General features: G+C 38.8%; 1 protein-coding gene across 3 annotated transcripts in view; it reads right to left on the bottom strand.

Moving 5' to 3' along the window:
- LOC139759945 (myotubularin-related protein 10-B) overlaps nt 1-17,776 on the bottom strand; it is a 213,650-nt gene that overhangs the window by 168,820 nt on the left and 27,054 nt on the right. For 2 of the 3 annotated variants that reach the window (XM_071682651.1, XM_071682737.1), the window contains exons 3-4: nt 13,853-13,989; nt 11,059-11,232 (exon numbers count right to left, since the gene is read on the bottom strand). In XM_071682651.1, coding sequence (XP_071538752.1) covers nt 11,059-11,232; nt 13,853-13,989 — 311 coding nt within the window. The remainder of the gene's footprint in view (nt 1-11,058; nt 11,233-13,852; nt 13,990-17,776) is intronic. The other variant, XM_071682806.1, reaches the window with a different exon arrangement.

Genomic DNA, 17,776 nt, shown 5'->3' with positions numbered 1-17,776 from the left:
AAGGAGAAAGTTAGTATGTTTGAGGAAAGGAACCTGGACGTTTTGGCTCTGAGTGAAACAAAGCTCAGGGGCAAAGGGGAAGAGTGGTTTGGGAATGTCTTGGGAGTAAAGTCAGGGGTTGGTGAGAGGGCAAGAGCAAAGGAAGGAGTAGCACTACTCCTGAAGCATGAGTTGTGGGAGTATGAGATACAGCATAAGAAAGTAAATTCTACATTGATATAGGTAAAACTGAAAGTGGATGGAGAGAGATCATGAGAGGCAAGTGTTTTGGGAGCAGCTGAGTGAGTGTGTTAGTAGCTTTGATGCTCGAATCCGGGTTATAGTGATGGGTGATTTAATTGCAAAGGTAAGTAATGTGGCAGTTGAGGGTATAATAGATGTACATGGGGGTGTCCAGTGTTGTAAATGGAAATGGTGAAGAGTTTGTATTTTTGTGTGTTGAAAAAGGACTAGTGACTGGGTATACCTGGTTTATAAAGACAGATATACATAAGTATACGTATGTAAGTAGGAGAGATGGCCAGAGAGCATTATTGGATTACCTGTTGATTGATTGGTGTGTGAAAGACAGACTTTTGGATGTTAATGTGCTGAGAGGGGCAATTGGAGGGATGTCTGATCATTATCTTGTGGAGGCAAAGGTGAAGATTTGTAGAGGTTTTCAGAAAAAAAGAATGTTGGGGTAAAGAGAATGGTGAGAGTAAATGAGCTTGGGAAGGAGACTTGTGTGAGGAAGTGCCAGAGAGACTAAATGCAGAATGGAAAAAGGTGAGGGCAAATGACATAAGGGGAGTGGGGGAGGAATGGGATGTACTTAGGGAAGCAGTGATGGCTTGTGCAAAAGATGTCTGTGGCATGAAAAAGGTGGGAGGTGGGCAGATTAGAAAAGGTAGTGAGTGGTGGGATGAAGTAAGATTGTTAGTGAAACAGAAGAGATAGGCATTTGGATGATTTCTGAAGGGAAATAGTGCAAATAACTGGGAGATGTATAAAAGAAAGAGGCAGGAGGTAAAGAGAGAGGGGCAAAAGGTGAAAAAGAGGGCAAATGAGAGCTGGGGTGAGAAACTATAATCAAATTTTAGGGAGAATAAAAAGATGTTTTGGGAGGGAGTAAATAAAGTGCGTACGATAAGAGAACAAATGGGAAAATCAGTGAAGGGGGCTAATGGGGAGGTAATAACAAATAGTGGTGAAGTGAGAAGGAGATGGAGTGAGTATGAAGGTTTGGTTAATGTTTTTGGTGATAACAGTGGCAGATATAGGGTGTTTTGGTGTAGGTGGTGTGTGAATGGTTTGGTAAACAGAGAAGAGGTAGTGAAAGCTCTGCAGAAATGAAAGCCAGCAAGGCGGCGGGTTTGGATGGTACTGCAGTGGAATTTATTAAAAAAGGGGTGACTGTGTTGTTGGCTGGTTGGTAAGGATATTCAATGTATGTAAGGTTCATGGTGAAGTGCCTGAGGATTGGCGGAATGCATGCATAATGCCACTGTAAAAAAGGCAAAGGGAATAAACGTGAGTATTCAAATTACAGAGGTATGAGTTTGTTGCATATTCCTTGGAAATCATAAGGGAGGGTATTGACTGAGAGGGTGAAGGCATGTACAGAGCATCAGACGGAGGAAGAGCAATGTGGTTTCAGAAGTGGTAGATGTGTGGATCAGGTCTTTGCTTTGAAGAATAAAAGTGAGAAATACTTAGAAAAACAAATGGATTTGTATGTAGCTTTTATGGATCTGGAGAAAGCATATGTTAGAGCTGATACAGATGCTTTGTGGAAGGTAGTAAGAGTATATGGTGTGGGAGGTAAGTTGCTAGAAGCAGTGAAAAGCTTTTATCAAGGATGTAAGCCATGTGTAAGAAACTGCAGAAGCTGGTGACTGACTTTGGTAAAGTGTGTGAAAAAAGAAAGCTGAGAGTGAATGTTAATAAGAGCAAGGTTATTAGGTACAGTAGGGTTGAGGGACAAGTCAACTAGGAGGTAAGTTTGAATGGAGAAAAACTGGAGGAAGTGAAGTGTTTTAGATATCTGGGAGTGGATTTAGCAGCAGATGGAAACATGGAAGCAGAAGTGAGTCACAGAGTAGGGGAGGGGATGAAGGTTCTGGGAGTGTTGAAGAATGTGTGGAAGGCAAGAACATTATCTCATAGCAAAAATGGGTATGTTTGAAGGAATAGTGGTTCCAACAATGTTATATGGGGGTGAGGCATATAGATAGGGTTGTGCAAAGGAGGGTGGATGTGTTGGAAATGAAATGTTTGAGAACAATATGTGGTGTGATGTGGTTTGATCGAGTAAGTAATGGAAGGGTAAGAGAGATATGTGGTAATAAAAATAGTGTGGTTGACAGAGCAGAAGAGGGTGTATTGAAATGGTTTGGTCACATGGAGAGAATGAGTGAGGAAAGATTGACAAAGAGGATATATGTGTCAGAGGTGGAGGGAACGAGGAGAAGTGGGAGACCAAATTGGAGGTGGAAGGATGGAGTGAAAAAGATTTTGAGTGATCGAGGCCTGAACATACAAGAGGGTGAAAGGCATGCAAGGAATAGAGTGAACTGAAACAATGTGGTACACCAGGGTTGACGTGCTGTCAATGGATTGCACCAGGGCATGGGAAGCCTCTGGGGTAAACCATGGAAAGTTTTGTGGGGCCTGGACATGTTAAGGGAGCTGTTGTTCAGGTGCATTACACATGACAGCTAGAGACTGAAAGTGACCGAATATGGCCTTTGTTATCTTTTCCTAGCTCTACCTCTCGCGCATGCGGGGGGAGGGGGGTGCCATTTCATGTGTGGCGGGGTGGCGATGGGAATGGAGGAAGGCAGCAAGTATGAATATGCACATGTGTATATATGTATATGTCTGTGTATGTATATGTACATTATATTTCATTTATCTATTTTGCTTTGTTGCTGTCTCCCACGTTAGCGAGGTAGCGCAAGGAAACAGACAAAAGAATGGCCCAACCCACTCACATACACATGTACATACATACACGTCCACACACGCAAATATACATACCTATACATCACAACGTATATTTGCATATATACACACACAGACATATACATATATACACATGTACATAATTCATACTGTCTGCCTTTATTCATTCCCATCGCCACCCCGCCACACATGAAATAACAACCCACTCCCCCCTCATGTGCACGAGGTAGCGCTAGGAAAAGACAATGAAGGCCACATTCGTTCACACTCAGTCTCTAGCTGTCATGTAATAATGCACCAAAACCACAGCTCCCTTTCCACATCCAGGCCCCACAGAACTTTCCATGGTTTACCCCAGACACTTCACATGCCCTGGTTCACTCCATTGACAGCACGTCGACTCCGGTATACCACATCGTTCCAATTCACTCTATTCCTTGCACGCACTTTCACCCTCCTGTATGTTCAGGCCCCGATCACTCAAAATCTTTTTTACTCCATCTTTCCACCTCCAATTTGGTCTCCCACTTCTCCTCGTTCCCTCCACCTCTGACACATATATCCTCTTGGTCAATCTTTCATTGGAACCACTATTCCTTCAAACATACCCATTTTTGCTTTTCGAGATAATGTTCTCGATTTTCACACATTCTTCAATGCTCCTAGAATTTTCGCCACCTCCCCTATCCTATGATTCACTTCCGCTTCCATGGTTCCATCCGCTGCCAAATCCACTCCCAGATATCTAAAACACTTCACTTCCTCCAGTTTTTCTCCATTCAAACTTACCTCCCAATTGACTTGTCCCTCAACCCTACTGTACCTAATAACCTTGCTCTTATTCACATTTACTCTCAGCTTTCTTCTTTCACACACTTTACCAAACTCAGTCACCAGCTTCTGCAGTTTCTCACACAAATCAGCCACCAGCGCTGTATCATCAGCGAACAACTGACTCACTTCAGAAAGCTCTCTCATCCACAACAGACTGCATACTTGCCCCTCTTTCCAAAATTCTTGCATTCACCTCCCTAACAACCCCATCCATAAACAAATTAAACCATGGAGACATCAGACATCCCTGCCGCAAACCTACATTCACTGAGAACCAATCACTTTCCTCTCTTCCTACACGTACACATGCCTTACATCCTCGATAAAAACTTTTCACTGCTTCTAACAACTTGCCTCCCACACCATATATTCTTAATACCTTCCACAGGGAATCTCTATCAACTCTATCATATGCCTTCTCCAGATCCATAAATGCTACATACAAATCCATTTGCTTTTCTAAGTATTTCTCACATACATTCTTCAAAGCAAACACCTGATCCACACATCCTCTACCACTTCTGAAACCACACCGCTCTTCCCCAATCTGATGCTCTGTACATGCCTTCACCCTCTCAATCAATACCCTCCCATATAATTTACCAGGAATACTCAACAAACTTATACCTCTGTAATTTGAACACTAACTTTTATCCCCTTTGCCATTGTACAATGGCACTATGCATGCATTCTGCCAATCCTCAGGCACCTCACCATGAGTCATGCATACATTAAATAACCTTATCAACCAGTCAACAATACAGTCACCCTCTTTTTTAATAAATTCCACTGCAATACCATCCAAACCCGCCACCTTGCCGGCTTTCATCTTCCGCAAAGCTTTTACTACCTCTTCTCTTTTTACCAAATCATTCTCCCTAGCCCTCTCACTTTGCACACCACCTCGACCAAAACACCCTATATCTGCCACTCTATCATCAAACACATTCAACAAACCTTCAAAATACTCACTCCATCTCCTTATCACATCACCACTACTTGTTATCACCTCCCCATTAGCCCCCTTCACTGATGTTCCCATTTGTTCCCTTGTCTTACAAACTGTATTTACCTCCTTCCAAAACATCTTTTTATTCTCCCTAAGATTTAATGATACTCTCTCACCCCAACTCTCATTTGCCCTCTTTTTCACCTCTTGCACCTTTCTCTTGACTTTCTGCCTCTTTCTTTTATACATCTCCCAATCATTTGCATTATTTCCCAGTAAAAATCGTCCAAATGCCTCCCTCTTCTCTTTCATTAATAATCTTACTTCTTCATCCCACCACTCGCTACCCTTTCTAATCTGCCCACCTCCCATGCTTCTCATGCCACAAGCATCTTTTGCGCAAGCCATCACTGCTTCCTTAAATACATCCCATTCCTCCCCCACTCCCCTTACCTCCTTCGTTCTCACCTTTTTCCATTCTGTACTCAATTTCTCCTGGTACTTCCTCATACAAGTCTCCTTCCTAAGCTCACTTACTCTCACCATTCTCTTCACCCCAACATTCTCTCTTCTGAAAACCTCTACAAATCTTCACCTTTGCCTCCACAAGATAATGATCAGACATCCCTCCAGTTGCACCTCTCAGCACATTAACATCCAAGTCTCTCTTTCGTGCGCCTATCAATTAACACGTAATCCAATAACACTCTCTGGCCATCTCTCCTAATTACATACGTATACTTATGTATAGCTCTCTTTTTAAAACAGGTATTCCCAATCACCAGTCCTTTTTCAGCACATAAATCTACAAGCTCTTCACCATTTCCATTTACAACACTGAACACCCCATGTACACCAATTATTCCCTCAACTGCCACATTACTCACCTTTGCGTTCAAATCACCCATCACTATAAGCCAGTCTCTTGCATCAAAACTACTAACACACTCACTCAGCTGCTCCCAAAACACTTGCCTCTCATGATCTTTCTTCTCATGCCCAGGTGCATATGCACCAACAATCACCCATCTCTATCAACTTTCAGTTTTACCCATATCAATCTAGAGTTTACTTTCTTACACTCTATCACATACTTCCAACACTCCTGTTTCAGGAGTACTGCTACTCCTTCCCTTGTTCTTGTCCTCTCACTAACCCTAGACTTTACTCCCAAGACATTTCCAAACCATTCTTCCCCTTATCCTTGAGCTTTGTTTCACTCAGAGCCAACACATCCAGGTTCCTTTCCTCAAACATACTACCTATCTCTCCTTTTTTCTCATCTTGGTTACATCCACACACATTTAGACACCCCAATATGAGCCTTCGAGGAGGATGAGCACTCCCTGCATGACTCCTTCTTCTGTTTCCCCTTTTAGGAAGTTAAAATACAAGGAGGGGAGGGTTTTCAGCCCCCTGCTCCAATCCCCTTTAGTTGCCTTTTACGACACGTGAGGAATGCGTGGGAAGTATTCTTTCTCCCCTATCCCCGGGGATATACATTGAAATGTATAGGTATGTATATGTGCGTGTGTGGGCATGTATGTAACTACATGTGCATATGGGTGGGTTGGGCCATTCTTTCATCTGTTTCCTTGCGCTACCTCGCTAACTCAGGAAACGGTGATGAAGTATAATAAAGAAATAAATATGGTATTTTTCAATCTTGGTTCAATATAAAAAATAGAAGTCATCTTGCCAAACATGCAATTCCAAGGTACAGTCTGTTTAACAGCAGTAAGTAAGGGAAATACAGTAGGTGGTGGTGTCTTGCTCCAATGAAGTCTTGGTCCATCAAATCCATACAACTATCAAAATTAATTATCTAAATTAAAGAGAAGCAGACTGGCCAGCCTTCATATAGTACAAGGAAATAAAACTCTAAAATTTTAGTATATATGTGTGGTAATAAAAAGAGTGTGGTTGAGAGAGCAGAAGAGGGTGTTTTGAAATGGTTTGGTCACATGGAGAGGATGAGTGAGGAAAGATTGACCAAGAGGATATATGTGTCAGAGGTGGAGGGAACGAGGAGAAGTGGGAGACCAAATTAGAGGTGGAAAGATGGAGTGAAAAAGATTTTGAGTGATCGGGGCCTGAACATGCAGGAGGGTCAAAGGCGTGCAAGGAATAGAGTGAATTGGAGCGATGTGGTATACTGGGGTTGACGTGCTGTCAATGGACTGAACCAGGGCATGTGAAGCGTCTGGGGTAAACCATGGAAAGTTCTGTGGGGCCTGGATGTGGAAAGGGAGCTGTGGTTTCAGTGCATTATTACATGACAGCTAGAGACTGAGTGTGAATGAATGTGGCCTTTGTTGTCTTTTCCTAGTGCTACCTCGCACACATGAGGGGGGAGGGGTTGTTATTTCATGTGTGGCGAGGTGGTGATGGGAATGAATAAAGGCAGACAGTATGAGTTATATACATGTGTATATATGTATATGTCTGTGTGTGTATATATATATGTATATGTTGAGATGTATAGGTATGTACATTTGCATGTGTAGACGTGTATGTATATACATGTGTATGTGAGTGGGTTGGGCCATTCTTTTGTCCGTTTCCTTGCGCTACCTCGCTAATGTGGGAGACAGCGACAAAGCAAAATGAATAAAATAAATAATGTTTTCCAATCCCTAACTCATGCTATCTCACACTTTATCAACATCTCCAAGGAAACTAGCAAAAAGCACATAGCGCAAGGGCATAAAATGCAATATAACCCAAACTTCTCCCCCACAAGTTATACATATCATGAAACAAACAAACAAAAAAAACAGCTCAGAAAGAACCACTTAACATAAAAAGAAGTCAGAGACCAAACTCAAACTCTACACAACCCCAATCAACACCCTAATCACTGAAAGGCAAACCACAAATTAGCACTCCTTCCACAACAAAATGAACCACAAGACACATAGCAGCAAACTATGATGCATGTTAAAAAAGCTCTACACATACTGCAAAAATCTAGCACCTAATCATAAAGCACTTCTGACCCATTGCAATAACATTCCTTCTCCAGAACACACAATCATACTCATGAGACACTCAAAACATTTGCCACAAACAAATTTCATCCCTATACAGGAAAGTCATTAAAAAACTAAATAAACTCCATCCAAAACAATTGCCCAACCATCTATCACTCACACTGATAAAAACAATGCAATTAAAGCCTTAAAGATATCTTTAATCATGCCTGGCTACACAACAAAATTCCTAACATTCGGAAATGTGCTAACAGAATACCCAACCTATAACTTCTAAACCACCCAACTCCCCAATCCTCCTACTGCCCCTATATCACTTCAGTAACAAAACTCTGTGTAAAACTGAGCCACTGCAGAATCAAGCAAAATATCCTTCTCTCACCAATACAACATGAGTTCAGATCCAATCACACTACCTCCACATAACTGAATCACATATTTCTATATCAGTGCTGGTCTGTTTGTCATTGTCATGATCTATTAAAGTGTATTGCTTTGATTTTCTGGTGTATTACAGTTCTTGGTACTTGCTAAAAAATAGTTTGTGTATGAATTATCATCACTGTTCTTCCAGCATTTCACAGTTCCTTTAATGTCAGTCCAGACATCTCGCATGTTTTCTGTCCATTGTCCCTCTGTTCACATCCCTCCTTAATCTTCAAACTGTATCATCTTTTCACAAATTTTCCCTTTGTGACCTTCCCTACACTGAATCTTGTTTTCTGTATCCATCTTGGATATCTGCATTTGTTAACTCTCCCTTCATTTGTTACTATTTTTCTTTGGATATTTATTCCCACAGTTTAACAATTCTTGGCCAACTTTTGACCTCTTAATACCTCATCTACAATTTTCTGATACACTGGAAAAGCTGCATATTATGGGGTGCATGAATTCATAGCCATTTTTCCTACAGCCTTTTTCACTGCAACTTCCATACTAGTACATTCATCAACACAATTTTGGACCTGTGCTCCTGCATCTATTATACTCATCTCTATTACTTGTATCCATCATGTCTATGCCCTGGCCTTTCCTTTTTCCACTTTCTCCACCTATCTTCTCTATTTCAACACTGTGTTGATACTGCTCCATTATTTCCCACTTCAACTCTTGTAACCTTAGATGTTCTAAGCAGACTATCATGAAGTTTTATGTCCTCAATTACAGTGCTTGTTTCCTGACCATCTTCATTTCAATTTTATCATTAATGTGGCTCTTATGAATTTCTTTTGTCTTCCTCCTTCTCTTCATTCTCACTGTTTCATTCACTTATCTTATTCATTTTTTTTCTATCTCCATTGTAAGTATATCATCTTCACTATAAGTATGTTACCTTTGCATTACTCACATAAAAAAACTAAGGCTGGACAAACATCACATCTGTAATTTCACAGTCATCCACTGCTTAATATGAACTATTTTATCACAATGGCCACATTTACTAGTCAACAATGTTTCTACTCATATCAATAGCACTCTACCAAGCCAACTCTTGTTCTCTGCTCTCTTCTTCTGTACATCTACTTTACTATCAAGGAATTTTACTGCTTTTTCAGCTGTAAAAGTCTTTTATAGTTACTTAAATTTTCTACTTACAGTGCCTTTTATAGATTTGTTTATGACTGCCCTACAGCATTTAATCAATTTACCAATCTCTTTATATCTTGCATCATTATTCAATGTATCAATTACCTCATTATCTATTTGCTTCTACCTAATTGCTGGACATCACATAGAATGTTTTCACTGAAAGTCTGCTGTTGACACTAACAATGATTCTCTATGCTTCAACCTCCTTTGGTTGTATTCCCAGCAGGTGCAGATGGCAGTGATTTTAGTGTGCTGCTCAAATTTGAAATCCCACTCAGACTTTCTTCTTCACTTACTAATCGTATACAATGTTTTTCACTGCTCAATGAAATGAATAAATTTTTGTTATTTCAAATGACCATCTAATCTTGTCTGTACAATGCACATTCCCAACTTCAACAAAAATTATAAATCTAAATGCATTATTTTGATTCTATGCAATCTTTAGTGTTAATTGTACTAGCTTCTACACATGTTGTTTCACATACAATACCAAAAAAGGTAAGGTAGGGTATTGGCTGGCAGCATGGATGCTCTTCATATGCATAAGTATACCTTTATTATGTTCTTTCCAGGTCTGATTTCATTCCATATTCACATAAACACATTATAAACTATATATTCAATTAATCACTGGAATTCACTAGTTATGGACACTTTTGCTGTGACCACCCCTTGAGGGAGTTCCTGGAGGGAACAGGAGTCAAAGATATAGATAGATAGATATAGATAGATAGATATAGATAGATAGATAGATATTTACCCCAGGACATATTTAAGAGAGGGTCCTGGTATTACCTAAGAACCCCTTTTCCTGAGGCCAGAGGTTCATGCAGCTCCTAAGCTGCACTATACTCAGTCACTGGAAAAGGAGGGACTCCTTTGCAGCAAGAACTTCTTTGATGGGACAATAGTCAATTCACAAAACTGACAATGTTACTGCCTCACCAAAGGTAACTTACCATTCACAGTGCAATCTTTTTAGCAGGCAGAGATTCATGTATGAGTATATGATTTACACACAAAACTTTCCACAAGTAAATGAAAAAATTAACTTATTTTCATCAAAAATATTGATACTGATATGAGTTATTGTTTCTTCTACCATAAAAATAACTAGAGTAGTGGGCATTTTAATGTGACATCTCATCAAATGATGTATTTGCAATCTCTTTGATGGTCTGCAGATGACTGAGATGCATGATTTTTTTTTCAGTTGTGGAATAGATTGCTAGTAATATCAATGGATAAATGGTCGAATAAAACATCAACTAGGAATTCAAATAAGGAGAGGAAACATTTATACTCATGTGTAGTATTAAGCAGCCTCTTCAGTTCTTCCTATAAAGACTAGAGCAGTGTAAGGAGTGATGTAACATTATTTCCTATCTTGCCCATCCATGAAGCAGTTTACAAGTGATAAAGGATCAATGAAAACTACAGCAGGATGAGGATATTCAATGCTTAGAAGTACATGTTCAGCAAATTACAGGCTATATCCAACACAACCATTCTACTAACCCAATAAGCTATGTCTCGCAAACACTGAACACAATCACCAGCAGAATTTCATGTGCTTGAGTTTGTAGTAACTAATGTAGACTGACAGCTTAAAACTAATATGTGCTAGTTTCAATAATTTATGGGGTCAAAGTTACTTCCATCTCATTTAGATGCAAGATGCCATGTCGAAGACACATGAAAAAAGTTTATGATTAAACAAAATAAGATAATGGTCTTTACCTTAAGCACTAACTGTAACCCTGAGAGTCTTGGAGGCAATGGAGCATTGTAAAATAATCGTTTCTTTTTTGTGAATCCCTCTGAAAACTGATTAACCATATCAACTTCAGAAAGGCAAACATCATGCACTCCAAGGAAATGGCTCTGAAGGCTTTTATCATGCATTTCAGCTTCCTGAAAGACATAAAATGGAAGTTCAGTTCCCTGGAAATGAAGCTTCAAATTTTCTAACTTAATGATCTTTTACTTGTTTAAGAACAGGGGTATACTGGAATGGCTAGGAAAATTGTCATATGGAGCAGGTCTTCACCTGAAAATGATAAAAAAGTTTGCAAAATATGATTTTGTAAGTATGTACGTATGAATGAAAAACCTGTGTGTTCACTGGTTCAATTTCATAAAAAAGTGAGTTTTGAAGAAGGAAACTGGTGTCTTGAGAGATATGAGAATCTCTTGATCCTCAGGGGCCAGAAATTTCTCACCCCTTGCCTTCTGGTGAAGTTTAAAACCTTTACCCTTTGCTAACCACCCACTTAGCAGTTGAAGCCTGGTTCACCAGGGGTCTGCTCACTGCCAATCAGCAACCCCACCCAGCAATGACGCCACTGTTCTGCTGCTAAACTACTTAAGAGTATGGCTATCACATAATTCTTGAAATAACGGCATCATCCATTGGTGATCACCACTGATAGAATGGATTTTCAAAGAGAGGGAAGGGAATTCAGGAGAAACAATCAAAAACTTTATTCACAGGATGCCACCATGGAGAGAAACAGCTATTCATTCATCCAGGAAAACTCACTTATATCTCCAAGGTTAGTGTCTCCTGTAAACTGAGAGTATCAATATGTGGCAGTGGAGGCATACAGAAAAACGTCTTAACCAAGTGTAACTGTAAACACAAATATACCCTCTAGGTATCCAGTTGCCTATGAGCAATTTCTTTCCCCACAGGTGGCAAGCCCAACACCATGCAAGGAACATCTGATACTTAGAAGACGGTAACACCTGACAAAGTTGTTTGAGGAAAGCCAAAGAACTCTTTTGTTAATCTCCTCCAGGCTCTAGGGAAAGGTTCCTCAGAAAGGTCTGAGTATAAGTCACCTTTGACATCATGAGGCAGGTTGGGCCAAAAAAAAAAAAAAAAAAAAAAAAAAAAAAAACTTTTAATCCATGAAGAATTACTCCTCACAAAGAGGGGTTTCAGACTACCGAAGCAAACAAAAAGATGGACCTCTCAATAAGTTCAGGAATCTCAACAGCTTGAACTGGGCATACTCCATGATATACTTTTGTAAAAATCTTCTAAAAAACAATAAAAAAAGGGTATTTCAAAACTTACTTGTTCATTCTCTACCAAAAATCCTGGATTTGGATATATGTTTTCAGTAGCCAAAGACATGTTACCATAAAAATGAAAAGAATTTTACATAAAATGAGAGAAGGTTTACATCTAGCCATGATGTGTATCTCACCAAACTCTCCTGGCATAGAGGGCAACCAAAACAGCATTTTAAGGGGAGGTCATTAAGGTGCAGGGTTGTCTAAAAAAAAATCCTTTGATTGTAACAAATCCAAGACCTCAGCTAACTCCCAATTTGGCTGCACATGGGGTTGGGTAGCTTATCATAATAGGTCTCCACAAGATAACCCTGAAGCTAATAGACAAGGGTTCCTGAGCAACACTCTTATATGAGGCAACTGCATTATTAGCCGTTTTTATAATGAAAAAAGCTAGAAAAGAATTCTAAGCATAAGTATTCTATGATCTCAAAAGGGTTTCAATTTTTAAATAAATGTTGAAAAAGGTTCCAAACTGACTGCATGAGATCAAAAGATTCTCTCAGCTCATAGGAAAGACCTACCCTGGAGATGTCTTGTAAAGGACTGTTTAGAAGACCACAGAGTAATAACAGAAAATGTGAGAAAGGTATATAGTATGAAGAACTTGTCTGACAGGTGCACAAATAAAACCATCCAAAATATAAGGCAAATGACAGGATGGTAAAGATCTTTGGTAGTGTGACTGAAGGTACAGGAGTAAGTGAAACTTAAAAGAAATGAACAGATGCACGGAGTGAACACTTCTGGGTCATAAATACTTAGTAAAGACATCAGGTGAATTATTTTTATCATGTGATATAGAGGTCTCTGTGTGTTAGGTGGAGAGGTAAATGGAAAATATATCTTGCTTGGCAGTTCAAAAAAAAATATGTGCATGAAATAGAAATCAAATGGTGTTTGTGCTCATTCCAACCAATTTAGATGGGGGTAAAGACCACAATAATAAAACGATTATGACGATAAAGAGAGCATCTGGAAAAGGCTTAAACATTTATGTTAATAAGGTAGGACTGCATGAGACCTGCTACTAGGGAATGCAAAACTTCTACTAAGTAATATATTTGCTAGCATGGGTTAAATTTGCAGAAAGGGCATGTCATGTATGGTCTTAGAATTATCATGAACACCTGAAAAGGGTGTTCAAGATTAAGTGAATGGTTATAATCAGATGCTGATGGACTTAATGACCATGACAGCTGAGGGTCTGAAAGCCCAATAGCATGAGTGACTGACTTAAATCAAAGCTGGAGCAAAACATGAATTATTGTAACCACAAATAAGAAATCACACAAACAATGTGTAAAAAAGAAAATACAGTTCTTCATTAATTACAAGTACAGTGTAATGAAATCAATAACCCATATCCAATACAAATGTAATGACAATAAGGCAATATAATATAACATGATATTCTGATATATAAAGTGTACAAGGTACAAACACTTCATACCTTACTGTCCACTGGAAGAGATGTTACAAAGGAAACCTTAAAGTTTGTTATGAATAAGGTCCCAGAGATTCCCGTCTTGTTTGTCTTCAATGGTGCAAACTTCAGCACATTGTTTGCCTCAGCTATCACGATCTCTCCTGCAGACAATGTGAAAATAACACTTGCTGAGATACAAAAAGAAAGGATTTTCCTATCTGTACAGAAACAAATTTATCTTAGTACAACATAATGGATTGTACATAATCATATGGTTATATGCCAATAATTGTTCCACACAATCACAGCTGAGTATAAAACTGAAAACATTATGGGAGGAATCACTGAAATATTTGCTGATGACATAAAATCATTATTACTTTCAAGTTTGAATGCAATCAAAGCAGTACTGATGGGTCCCTAAAGGTAAAGGATAAACTGACAGCCTGACAAAGGGATACTGTAGAAAATTATAATAAATCATTGTAAGTGGTAACACAAAACATAAAGTGGGTTGGTAAGAATAATGAGAAGTGAACTAGACAGATGTAAGCTGGTCATCATATGTGCTAGAAGAATCCAGGAAGGACAGGACTCAACGAAAAAACAAAAAATCATGGACATATTAGGAGCTATGGGGATGAAGATTACTTAAAAGAAAGAACTGTAATTCTCAGTCTCATTTACAAAGCAAGGGCCAGGCCTTCGACCCTCTTTATGGGGTGTGCATGTGATTACGAATTTGAATATTGTGATAAGAGAATTTTACACTATTGGGGCCCCAACTCTTGTACTTTCTATGCAATAATGAAGAATTCTAAAATACTGTAAGCTTCAATCAATCATTCACTGATTACTTAGGCTATTCTAACCAAACATCACCTATACTCTACCTAGTATTCCTTTATACTCTTTTTAATGAGCTTCTTACCCACCTTCTGATTATGGCCTCTGGTAAATCAGACATTGCATCTTGTGGAAAACTGTTCATTGTCAACATCAACTGGCTGATTTAAGAACTTCATGATTGTTATCAAGTCTACACTCTCCTGTCCTTCTTGGTGGACAGCTCTGTCACCTTAGCCTTTCAATGTTGCTCATTTTTTTCAATTCATGTAATATCTTGCTTTTTCCTATCTAAACAATCTCAATTATATCTAATATTAGCCAGGAGACAGTTTTTCTTTCACACTGCTCCTGATCTGTATTTCTGGTGACAGATTAGGCACAATGTTGACCACTAGATCTCTCACACATCAATTCCTGTTGCATATTTCCTACTAAGTTGTAGTCACAATGCGTGTTCTTTTACTATGCACAAACTCAGCTAGAATCACATCTATTCACCACATCAACTCTGGATTTTGCCTAGGTCCCTCTGGAAGCTGATGGAATACCTTTCAATCCTTCTTTCTCTTAATGTCCAATGCATAAAACACAAACATGTTTACGTACAAGCCTAGTCATCATTGCATCAATTACATACACCATATATACACCAAGAACAGCAGTGAACCCAAGACTGAACCCTAGGACACACCACTTTAACCTTAGCCCATTTTGAAAATTAGCCCTTTACCTGTGTTCTTTGTTCCCTTCCAATGAGGTTATCTCTTATTCAATGATGGAGTCAGTCCCATATTCCTGCCTGTAGCTCTAGCTTCTTAATCAACTTCCAATGGGATACAGTGTTGAAAGGCTTTCTGGCACTCTGTAATTATCTATCTGTATTGTAAAGGGAGGGAGTTCTACTCCCATTCAGTAAAAGTCAAACTATCCTACTAGCCTTCCCTTTTGTCCAATACATAGCTCACTCTTGCAAAATTTAAGAAATTTGTTACATAAGACCTCTTTTTCCTAAAACCATGTCATCTATCACTTAAATAAATTCTCTTAAACAGAAAGTCATCCATTAGCTTTCTGATCATCTCTTCCAAAACCTTACAGACCACTCTCATCACAGAGACTGGTCAGTAGTTCTGCATCTCTTCCTAATCTCCTTTCTTAGATAAGGGTATGACATTTATCTTTTTCCACCCACATGGCACTTTGTCCTTCTCCAGCAATACCTTGAACAGAAATTCAAGATATCAGTCTAGTGAATCTGCACTCAACACATATAGTGAAATCTCATCAGGACCATGAACCTTGTATGAATCAAAATCCTTCAGTATTGTTACAGTCTTTTCTAGATAGCTCAATGTCTTTAAAACCTCCTCCCCCTCCCATCTCAACAGTATTGAGATTATAGCATCTTCCATTGTGAAAATCTTTTTCAATTTGTTTTTCAATACTTCACACATCCTTAAATCATCCTCTACATTACTTCCCTATGAATCCCTTTGCCTGAATCAGCTGCTATGTAGCAGACCATTTACTCCTGATGGATTCAAATTCAAGTTCTTGATCTCTTGCCTTGACCACAATATTCTTTCCTAAGTTTCTTTGTTCCTCCTTTCTTATAGTTATACTCATTCCTTGCTCTATTACACCTTGCATGTGCTGGCCAGCTGGAGTACTACAAATATCTTTCCACTGCACATCTCAAGCATCCCTTGCTTTTTGCTATCTTTGATAAAATCATTCTTTCCTCATTCTTGACTATCACTATAACTGAGGCTAGAGGTACCCATGTTCCTACTCCTTCATTATAAATTTCTGGGACCCTTCCACAATGCTCTGTTTCATGGTTTCTCTACTCCATTTCCCAATCCATATTACCATGAAAAAATGCTTAACTTTGGATGATTCCATGATCATATCTCCCTTTCAATTCCTGTCTCATCTTTGCTCTTTTAACTTCTTCAGTTTCCACATAATCAAACTTATACATTAAATTACATAATCACTTTTTTCTAGTTGGCACATCATATGTCATTTTCAATATCCACATTCAAAGATAAGATTATTAATGGTGGTGTATCAGTCCCTCTCATCCTAATGAGTTCAGCAACATGCTGATATAAGAAACATTCCAATACACACTTAAGAACTTGTCTCAATGATTTCCTGTTATGAGAATCAAAATGCACCCAATTTATCTCTTTATAATTGTAATCTTCCATTATCAGTACCTTACCTTCTCAGAGAAGTGCATTTTTTCAAGTTTCATGTATCAACCTGACTATTTCTTCGTTGCTGTTACTGGATATTTGTTCTGGATGACTAAAATTCTCTGGGGATCATTTATCAACACTATGCACCAATTCCCTAGTGACCTTCCCATTATCTATTGTCTAAATGGGCCATCTACTACTGTTTCCTGAAAGTTAACATTAGCCTATCATGAGAGCCAACCCTTCCCTTCCTCTGTCTTCTTTATCCCTCCTTACTATTATGTACCACTCTAGACAGAAAAGGTAAAATCTGAACTCTTTAGCACAATTTGCTTTCACAAAGACATCAGGTGCATTTTTCCTTCTATGATTTTTTAATTACTGCCCTTTATCATTTACTAATAATCCACCAGCATTAATATACAATACTTTTAGTCTAACATTACCATTACTTTATGTTCCTCACCTCTCTCTAGTGCTGGTGGGGATAATCTGTCCCCTAGCATTTTCCATCTTCTTCCTTCTGATAATATTCTACATTTTGTTTCCCTCTCTTCCCTTGTTCTATCAAGCTTGGTGACTACTCTGCTGCATCTCACCTTGTTTTTAAGTTTCTTAAAATGCTTAAGTATCTCCAAGCTAGATATATCTAAATCAAATGTAACCATAATTGGTCATCCCTTGAAGTCTTGATAAAAGCCACCAATTCTACTTAAGTCTTAAAATTTGCATCTGGTAAATCTAATGACCCTGTAATCCTTTAATGAGCACTTCTTCCTTCTTTCCCCTTTCCTCTTTATCTGGTGTATGTTCTTTATCCAATTCAAAAATAATCAAAGATCCATCTAGCTCTTGGTTAATTAATCTTTATAAATTAGCTGCTAACCACCAT

Source organism: Panulirus ornatus, chromosome 1 (genome assembly GCF_036320965.1).
Source record: "Panulirus ornatus isolate Po-2019 chromosome 1, ASM3632096v1, whole genome shotgun sequence".
In the NCBI taxonomy this organism is placed as follows: domain Eukaryota; kingdom Metazoa; phylum Arthropoda; class Malacostraca; order Decapoda; family Palinuridae; genus Panulirus; species Panulirus ornatus.
The sequence above is the reverse complement of the archived record's forward strand: the minus strand, read 5'-3'. Positions and strand labels throughout refer to the sequence as shown.